Below are 10897 nucleotides of genomic sequence, written 5' to 3' on the forward strand. Positions count from 1 at the left end.
TAAGTTTCTAAGGCTGTGATTAGTTACTCCTTCAAATGGAGTTTGGACTTGGAAAACGAGGTGTTCAATTCATTGGAAAGGGGTTTGGTGACAAATACAACCAGACACATAAAGCCTATTTGTGAGGACATTGGAATCAATTTTAGAGAAATTAAAATAAAATTTGTCTCTTATCATCGAACGTGTCTGGTATCTAGTGCTATGTATAATTTTAAGCATTGATTATATTAACTTTTATTTGAAAAACATAAAAATAAACATGCTATGATAGATTTTCAAAATGTTCAAAACTTCGTGCTCAAGTACTTGTTTAATATATTTTAAATTTTAATAAATTACACCAAGTATTTGCGTTCTCTCTCTTGGTAGATTGCAACTATTTAAAAGTAAGTAGTTCTTTCAATATTAAACTGAAGTATAGGGTTAGATTAGGTAACATTTTAGATAAATTTAAAAAATAATAATTTTTTTTCTTATAAGTTTTAGAAAATTTAAATATAAAAAAGTATGACTCGTTTTAATTTTTTATTTTTAGTTCTTACAAATATTTATTAAAATTATTCAAATTGGGCTATAATGCTATTTTTATTTCCACTGTTCCTCTTTTTCGTTTAATACTTTGCTCTATTCCTCAAAATACCATTGAAGAAAGTCAAACCACGAAAAGGAGTAATTTTTAAATAATTTTCATATGTATAAAATATGAATATGATATTGTACAAGTTAAAGATAAATGTAAGTAATGGTAATAAAGAATGAGATAGATATTAAAGAAAAGCACGTGCATATAAAATAACCAACATATTTATGTACATTGCATTTTAGAATGTGAAAAACTAAACCATATTTTCAATTTTGTTTTTTTTATTAGAAGGACCTTTACATCTATTCTTTTCAAAGTTTGATGGTTAAAAAATATATACACATGTCTAGTTTCTTCTAATTCTAACACAGTCCTTCATCCAAAAACACTAAATTCAAATATCAGATATTTAAATTAACCATTGCATATAATTATGAATATGGAAAAAACTTCAAAGCTTTACAAAATATTATCAAGAGGAAAATCATTGTTTTTCTTGTCTCATTTACATATTGGGTAAGGCAAATAAGGAGACATTGGTCGCAGCATATATCCTCGGAATCACATAAACAAATGCAAAGGTTTCGTCTTCTGCCGACAAGTGACAATTGCTGGCACATATTTTACAATAAAGTAAAAAATCAGAGTCAACCTTTGAAGGACTTAAGATTTTGTCAGAAGTTAGATACATAAGGAAGAACTGAACTTTGTACTTGGATACATAGAAAAATAAATAGCGAGAAAAGTACGCAATTGATTCACATAACTCACCTTCACTTTTACCCCATGACAAAGAAATAAAAAAAAAAAAAGCAATAACAAAATAAACTTTAAATTTATATTCTTGGCTTGTAGTGACCCTCTTGTAGGGGTCCTCCATGTCCTAAATTTATATTATACCATCCACTATTGGGACCCAAAAACATAAAGTTAAATATGCTTCGTATACATATATTTATAGTTAACAAAGTTGCAAACCAAAAACACTACACATGCTTAACAAAATAACAAAAGGGGAAGTTTCCCACATTAGATTATACATTGTCATGCACCTTCAAAGCAAACCCCTTAATCAAATCCAACCCAACAAAACCCAAAACGTAGACTAAAGTATTACAAAAAGAACAACCATTGTTGGATATATTACATGGTCTACCAGCATAGATTTCATTTCAATTAAAAAGTTCCCATCATGGGACACTTGCAAATGATTTGTTCTAATTAGTCCATGAACAAGAATCTTAGGTGTTGGAAGTGAGGCCAAGGGAAGCTTTCCTAGGAACAGATCATTTGGTACCTTGATCTCTATTCAATTCACATGACACTTCAATTGATCATCTGAGCCATTAGGCTGGAATTTCTGGCTGGTGGGACATCAAAATTAAGATGTGGCAGTGCCATTTGAGACATGTCCAAATATTATTGTTAGCTAGGGTGAACACACACGCAACATTCTTCATTTTGGTTTGCTGCTGCTGTTGCTTATGGATTGTGGTGTTAGTAGTTGAAATTGCTTTGTCCATTGATGTTATACTTTTAATTTAGTTAGCTTAGATGGTGGTGTCAAGACAGATCCATTCCTCTATCCATTTTATACGTAATCGTTATTATATATATTATATAAATTTTGCACGGGTATTTGTCTGGTTTATACATAACTCCGATATTTTTATGTAGTTTAATGTATAGTTTTCTTAATCAATATTTTACCCTAAGGATAGTAATAGTATATGTCATGAATAATCATGATGTTGACTTAAATCTCTCACCTAAAAATGGGCATTTGCGGATTGGAAGTATCTTGGAAGTTCGGTAAAATTGATAATCGTCCAATTGAATTGTTAAAGCCTACTTGTATCTTGCTCATCCATGAAGCTTCAAAGTCTATTTCAAAAACTGAAATCATATTCGCCACTGTTTCACTTAATCTTTTCTAAAACTTAAGAAGTTCTTTTACTGTCAAATGTATAAATATATAAAAAGGATGACGGCAATTTGTTCTCTGAAAAATAAATGGCCTTAACTCTTAGAGAATGGAGAGTGACATCAAGTTAGACCCTTAAATAAATTAATGTAATGCTTAATGATAAAAAAAATAGTATTAATTTAGCTCCTCGATGATAAGAAATTACATCCATTTAACTCATTGACCTTGTGATTTGTATAAGATGATGAATTTGATGTTACTTGTCATGATTGAGGAGTTAAATTAATGTCACATGTTTTTTTTAAGACAAATGTGATAGTGTCAACTCTCATGAAATAAAATACATGCATGTTTACTCTAAAATATTTTAAGCATAAACTTGAAGGGGTTATAGTTGGAGGAGTATCCACACTATGAAATTGCAGTAATAATTACAAATAAAATATCTGTATATGTCTGATAGGTATCATGCAATTCCGATATTAAATTAAGCATATTGAAAGTATCTTAGAAGTTTAATAATCATGCAAAAATTTATTCAAGCTAGGTTAGTTGTTTCTTCCATCGTTAAGCTTTGAAATATGAAAAATAAGGGTGACAAAGAATTTATATGGGTAGGTTCCTTTTTTTGGGTCAATCCTGTGGCCAAGTTCTTGACCACCAATTATATTTGTTAATATTGATTTTTTAAAATGTATTTTAAACATTAAAAAACATCATAAAAAAATAATTATCATACTTTATATTTTTATATGTAATAAATGTTTAGAATTAATTTTAAGAGTTGACGTTAATAGTTTTAATTTATCAAAAGTTTCGTTAGTCCAGATCCATAAGATAAATGGGCTGGATCAATCAATTTAAATAAAAAAAAATCTCTCTCTATAACAAGATAAGTACTGCAGCAAGCCCAATATCCATTATTTGAGTATATTTTGATAGATTAATGAGCTGGTGAATTAATTAACGGATATTTCTATTTCTATTTGTATTACAGATCTATCTAAGGAATAAATTATTTTATTGTATTATTATTTTACAATTTATTATGTATTATTTTTATTTAAAGTTGTCAAAAATAATGTGTGAAATTTGTTTCTGTTGTAATAATTTTTTTCCATTTTTTATTACTTTTAGTTAAAATTTTAAGTATAAATATTGCTATTTAACTTTTTTTATTATTTTATATGTTTTATTTTATTAATATCCTTACATTCATCTCCTCCATTGCCTCTCCCAAGTCCCATGCCATGCCATGCCATGTCATGCATCCATGATCCATGCGTACACGTACATCAACACCGTCACCGACAACACCATCAATATGACGATCTAAACCACTGGCGGTGGCTGAGCATATGCGTAATTAAACACAACAATACAAAAACTAAAATAGAGTCAAATTTAATTGTCATTTGGTTTGAATTACACGTGTAATCATTTCTTAATAGTATTTTTAGTCATTATTTATTTCTCGTTTGTCCCTTTCATGGTCATTCTTTTTTGTTTTTCCCATGATATTCAAGATTATCTCATATTGATATCTATATAGTTAACATTTTTGGTCAAAAAATTCATATTTCAATACTAATATTAATTTATTAAAGTTAATAATTTTCCATTGAATAATACAATTAATAACTTTTTAATAAAAATTATTATTTTAAATATTTAAATCTACCCTTCAAAACTAATATTATTCCTTTTAGCAATTGAGCAAATATATGGTTTGGGTTTTGGATAATCACTCCTTTTAGCAATCTTTGCTCCACATGATAACTCCTTTAACCTTTATACATGTCTTTGTTGGTTTCCTTTCAAGCTTCTATTTGTTCATGGATTCCCAAGTTTTTGTTCTTCTTTGAAGAGACTGTTCAATTACAACCAATCACCCCATTAAATGCATAGAGAAAAGTTGCAAAAATCTATTCAACATGGTAGGTGGTGAAGTCGAATAGACGAGTAGAATGTGTAAATAAAGTTCATAAAATTGGTAGAGGGTCTGTTTGATTTAGATATGAATACAATTAACCTTTACATAATTCATTGTTATAAATGTTAAGATTTTTTCGCATTTTCCTCTCTTTCAAATGGTTTTTGAGAAACCATGTAAATGACGTTTGAATGAAGATCGATGTTGCATAACATATTTATTTCTTTGACAAATCCTTATTAAGTTGCATAATCTCATCCTCTTCATGTCGGATATGTCTTAACCTGCGCACCACATGCATGCATGACCCCAATTTCTTAATCTGCCATCACGTATCCAGCAAGTAATTTTGAACATAAAAGTCAAAACATTTTTCTCAAACCCAATTTAGTTTATTAACCAGTGAACCAATGATAAGGTCAAGTTGAATCTGTTTGATATATTTTTAGGAACGTTTACAGCTTTCATATAAATGGGTTTGTCATCTGATAGCGATTAATTAAGATTAAGTTAAAACAAAGTACTATTTATTAGAAATGAAATATATATAATCATCGTGTTAGGTTAAAAGATTCATACTATATCTTATTATAAATTCGATCAACGCTCCAAACAGTTAAAAATAAGAAAATATGTACATAAAAGCAAATTGAAGAGACAAACACCAAATCTCACATGCCCACAAATTGATAAACTCATAATATAATTTAATTCTAAGGAAATTATCATTTTTTTAATAAGAATATAAATTATAAAAAAATTAAAATTTTTAACCACTATCTTAACTAATTATTCTTGAAGCACTAATTAGCTAATTAGTGATAAAGTGAGAGACAGTGGCTACTGTACCGTATTGTACCAATGTAATGTATATGCAGGGGGAGTTACTTATCCGCAGCTGCATCATACACGCGCACATGCCAACAGTAACCTCTCATTTATCACTTCTTCTCTTCACGCGCTTTCTCTTGCATTTGAAACTCACCTCACTGGATCTTGGGTTCATTGTTCCTCTTCACAGGCACCGATCGCTTCAACTTCTATTTTCTGCATTTTGGTATCTTTGAATCGATGCCCCAATTGCAAAGATACGAACTTTACTTGAGTTTATGAGATGGGTGTTGAACAACTTCGTTGTTGAGCTTGTTCCATTTTTGGTTTCTTCAGAAGCTTCTTCTATTTTTGTGCCAAAATGATCAACAGAACGCTTTTCCTCACTTACTTCTACTTGTTCATCTATATCTTGCTTTCTTCTGGAGTTATTTTGTACAACAAGGTTATAATGCAACCCCATTTCTAGGGTTTTTACTTTTAGTAGATGCAGCATTTCCAATGTATAATTTTATTTTTTTTTGGGAATTTTGCAGTGGGTTCTCTCTCCAAAATACTTCAACTTTCCTCTTCCCATAACACTCACTATGATTCATATGGGCTTTTCTGGGGCCGTGGCATTTTTTCTTGTTCGAGTCTTTAAGGTATGTTATTCTATTGTGTTGTGTTGTACTTTAGAATGCTCCTTTTGCTGATTTATGCGTAATTGAATCTGAATGTTGGCACGTGACTAAGTTCTTATTTTGACAACTTAGTATATGCTAAGTTTGTGGAGTGAATGCTTGTTACTGTGCTGTTTATTGAAATGTAGATTTTGGTCTTGTTTTAGTTTATTAGAGTAGTTACCATTAGTTATAGTTTCCTGTTTCTGGCTGGTTGCCAATGATGTGATTTCCGAAACCTTATTTATACACCTACATACTTGTGTTATGTGTAAATGTTTGTTTTTCACTTTCAGTTGGATGTTGTTCTTAATGCCATTTGCACAACCTGTCCTCTGTAGCTTTTACTGCCTTCTACCTTTTCTTGGTCATTTTCGTTGTCTGATTATTTTACTGTTATTACCTTAATTTATCTCAATTGCAGGTTGTATCTCCTGTCAAAATGACATTTGAAATGTGAGTTTATCTTTTTTGAGTTTAAGACTTTTGAGCTTTGTTCTCCTATGACGCCTTATTTATTAAAAACTTCCTTCTATTGCAGATACGCAACTTGCGTGATTCCAATAAGTGCCTTCTTTGCTTCCAGTCTTTGGTAAGCAATGCAACATGGGCAAACTGAATTTGTTCTGAGTTGGGATAAACATAATACTCAGATTTGATAGTGGGAGATGCCCCTCATGTTTGTGTTTCCTAACTGTGTTTGATTTGACTAGTGCATGTTAAAATTTAGTGAAGTCTCAAAACTATCATTATGTTTTTATTCATCTAAAATTCAGCTTAGTCTGGTGGTTCATTCAACTTGTTTGTGCTAATTTGAACTTGGATGGAGTACAAGTCAGCTTAAACTTGATTGATGTCTGATGCTTTCAGTTTGGTATAAAAGTTTTCTAATTAGTCATTAGTCTGGAGATGCCACTCCTGCATTGACTAAAGCTATTAAGATGGTACTGTAGCCATGGAGTTATATGTTCTCAACAGAAAACCCTTGGGAAACCCTCAAGTTAGTCTTTGTGGTTGTATGGGTGTAACATTTTAGTCCCTATGAATTTTAAAAACCTTTCTGAAGTTCCATACTTTGCAAAATATAATTCATTTTAGTTGCTGTTGACTTTACTTTTCACTACTGTTTTGCTCTGAAAAGAACTAAAGTAAATGTTGTTTTGCAAAGCCAGGCACGAAGGTGGAGCTTTTAAAATCTCACAGATTAAAATATTTTTAACTCGTGCAATCTTAAGGACTAATTTATAGATTTACTAGTTTTAAAGAATCTGGCATATCTTAGTGTGAAGACCGTCATTTGGTACTTAAAATTGCTACAATTCTATATCCAATGAAAGGTCATTACCAGACTCCTTAGAATAGATTATCAGTGGCCTTGAGTAATATGATTGCCATAAACTAGATTTTACTTTTTTGTCACTGCTACACATGTTTGGAATTTGTTCATCCTCTTTCATTTTAATCCGTTCAAAGTATGATGTTTCTAATAAATTATGATGGCTTACATGATTGAATGGTTACTTTGGTGGATCTTTTGTATGCACACTATCCACATGCTTACACCTCATTTAATATCAGTACTTCTGAAGAAACAATTGTGTTTTTTGTTTTTACAGGTTTGGTAACACAGCTTATTTGCATATTTCTGTAGCTTTTATCCAGATGCTCAAAGCTCTAAGTATGTTTTTAACAAATTTCACATGCTTTTCTCACTATGTCAATGGTGTTTTCTTAATTCCAAAACTTGATGTTTCAGTGCCTGTGGCAACATTCCTCGTGGCTGTTATGTGTGGCACTGACAAAGCAAGGTGTGATGTGTTCTTCAACATGGTGCTGGTCAGTGTTGGAGTTGTCATTTCCTCGTATGGAGAAATTCATTTTAATGTAGTCGGTACAGTTTACCAGGTCACGGGCATCTTTGCTGAAGCTTTAAGATTGGTCTTAACCCAAGTCCTTTTACAAAAGAAAGGCTTGAGTTTAAATCCTATTACAAGCTTATATTATATAGCTCCATGTAGGTATGTTCCATTGATGTTTTCAACTAGTTTTTGACCCTGTTCAGTGGCCATATTAACCCTACCTGGGCAGACTGCTCTGTTCCTGCTAACCATACAATTTCATTAAGGACTTGTGGAATAACTTCTATCCATGTTGATATACTTTTCGATTTTTATATGTGATTTAGTAAATAGTTATGTTGATAGTACTGATTTTTTGGCAACGAATTGTGCAACATGAGCACGTGAGTAATATGTAATATGCTGTCATTCTTGTACTTTTAGTTTCATGTAAGTGTGCAAGTTATATGATATCTATTTAATTGCCTTTCTTATAAATAAAAAAAAGAAAAAAAATGATGTTATTGGCAGTATCAATACTTGAATATCAACAAAAAATCCAACATTCCGTGTGATCGATCTGCTCATTCTTTGTACTCTGTTTTATGCAGTTTTGTGTTTCTCTTTGTGCCTTGGTACTTGCTGGAAAAGCCCATCATTGAAGTGTCACAGATTCAATTCAATTTTTGGATCTTCTTTTCCAACGCTCTATGTGCTCTAGCCTTGAATTTTTCCATTTTCTTAGTAATTGGCAGAACGGGTGCGGTAACCATCCGAGTTGCTGGAGTGCTTAAAGACTGGATATTAATAGCCCTTTCAACCATTATATTTCCAGAGTCTACAATAACTTGGCTGAATATAATTGGCTATGCTATTGGTAAGTTTTGTTTGTAATGGTCAAATATTTTTTAATCTCCTGTCCTCATCCTTTTACATATTTTACCTGCAGCTTTATGTGGAGTTGTGATGTACAATTACATTAAGGTTAAGGATGTGCGAGCGTCTCAATTACCTAATGAAATTATTCCAGAACGAATTTCTAAGGTGTCTTCTTGACTTAATTAGTATTTATATCTGAGACAATGTAAACTTATTATACATGGTAACAAGGGATAAATCTCATGATTCATTAGACTATTCTTACACATATTTCAGCACAGTCATTATAATTTCAACTTTCTTCATCTTGTCTCACCAAAATCAACCAACATACAGGACTGGAAATTCGAGAAGAAGTCATCTGATATTTATGTGCCAGATAATGGTAGTAACAATGGGGGAAGTGGAGGTAACGGTTCACCCTCTGATGTGAACATTGATGAAGAAGCACCTCTAATTTCTTCATCAAGGTTATCTCATATCGGACGAACGCAGCTGAGCAACCTTTCCTCTGGAAAATGATAACTCAAATACAAGATTCATTTTAAATCTTCCCTTTTTGGAAGAGAACAACAAAGAGGAAGCCAGGTCAAATGCATCATATTCCTCTTATTCTTTTTAAATGGTATGCTTTATAGTGAAATCATGCATGCTTGCTCTTTGTAATTACGTTCATGTGGTTTAAGACCAAACTGGGGGACCAACTGTCCTCTTAATTCCTAAAACTTTATTTATTATCAACATTTGGGGGACAATTGAATGCAACTCTCTCTACCAATGTCTCTTAGACCAAGTGGTTGGTTCCATTGAGCAAGATCTTAGGGTCTTGTGAATGAGAAAGAAAAAAAGAAAGGAAAGGAAAAAAAGTGATAGATAGCTCCCCCATCCGCAGGGACAACCTCAACCCTGATTAGTTGAAAGTAATTCAAATATTGAGAAAAAATATATATCTTTTTAGATTTGAGCCATCATATGCACAAGAACATACAAGAAACTATGTATAATAAGCTTTTATTGTAAATTATATGATAATACTGGATTTAATGCATTAATAACATTAAATGATATAATTTTTAATATAAATTTATTATATTATTTTGTTTTGCTTAAAGACGCTTGAAAAAAATGTGAGCACACGTTTTGTTTCATTATTTTCTTACAATAGTTCTATCATTATAATATTTCCTTTGGTGAAAATAGCATCATCCCTTTTTTATTGTTATTTGGTAGGCATTTGCTGTAAAGTATGGTATTACAGTATTCTGTCGAAAAGTATAATGAACGATACCAATCTCATTAGAACAAGGAAGCTACATTTTTTACATCTATAACGAAGCGTATACTCTAGGTAATCCCTCCCATTATCGCAAATGCATGGCTATGCAGTTTCGTGTTTGTAACTTTCGCGTTTGTTCGGGTTTAGTAGTTGGCTAACTTTGCTTGTTTGCCAGTTACCTTCTTTTTGAGCAAATCACATTCCTTTATTTTAAAAATTAAATAAATGTGATCATCTTGTCAACTTAAAAACTCTTAATTTTATGTTAAAAAATAGGAACTTGTGAATTTAAAATACGAATGATTTTAAAAGTTTAGAAAATTGGTAAAAAGTTTATAGATTTTGAAGGGTTTCATTACGATTAGAGTTTGAAGAGGAAATTTTCAATTTTTTGTACTTCAGTAAATGTTGAGGGGAAAAAAAAGTTAAAAGCAACGTAATCGTATTCGTAAAATCATTTATAGAAAAATGATTAAGAATGAAATATTTCCTACACTAAATGCTACCTTAATACTTTAAGCTGAGCAATTGAAAACCCATTAAATATAGTTAATGGTTTTACTTTTAATGACATATAGTAATACAATTCGTGTTACTCTATAATATCTTTAGTAAGGTAATGCAGTAAGTAAGTAAGAATCCCCAATTTTATGCGTTGGCTTGGCCAAATTGGCTGTTATACTGCATCCTTTTTCCCCAATTGGCAATGTCTCTTGCTGCAAGGACATATGACTCCGAACGAGAAATTTGGCAAATAAATACTTACAAACCTTCTTAGAGTTTTGAAAGTAGAAGGTTCAGTTTTGCATTGTTCCTCATTCAAAAACTGTTTAAATAACACTGTAATATAACAAAGGAAAACAGAACGTGGAAATATTAGGACCTGCATATGATCTATTCATGACAATCCAAGACTGGAATAAGACTAGCCACAAACAACACTCTCTAGGACATGAGGGTCGGGGTAA

At 31.3% G+C, this 10897-nt stretch overlaps 1 protein-coding gene across 2 annotated transcripts; it reads left to right on the forward strand.

Moving 5' to 3' along the window:
• Positions 1 to 5285: 5285 nt before the first annotated feature.
• LOC113846701 (probable sugar phosphate/phosphate translocator At1g48230) lies at positions 5286 to 9218 on the forward strand. 2 transcript variants are annotated; one of them, XM_027475248.1, is made up of 10 exons: positions 5286 to 5369; positions 5465 to 5719; positions 5811 to 5918; positions 6361 to 6392; positions 6478 to 6528; positions 7553 to 7614; positions 7693 to 7954; positions 8386 to 8651; positions 8724 to 8818; positions 8990 to 9175. In XM_027475248.1, exons 2-10 carry the CDS (start codon positions 5636 to 5638, stop codon positions 9173 to 9175), a joined length of 1146 nt encoding a protein of 381 aa, XP_027331049.1. In that variant the 5' UTR covers positions 5286 to 5369; positions 5465 to 5635. The 2 variants fall into 2 exon arrangements, with proteins under 2 accessions (XP_027331049.1, XP_027331048.1); XM_027475247.1 differs by having other exon boundaries at positions 5344 to 5719; positions 8990 to 9218.
• The last annotated feature ends 1679 nt before the right edge of the window (positions 9219 to 10897 follow it).

Source organism: Abrus precatorius, unplaced genomic scaffold (assembly GCF_003935025.1).
Source record: "Abrus precatorius isolate BTA unplaced genomic scaffold, Abrus_2018 Scaffold8, whole genome shotgun sequence".
Lineage (NCBI taxonomy): Eukaryota > Viridiplantae > Streptophyta > Magnoliopsida > Fabales > Fabaceae > Abrus > Abrus precatorius.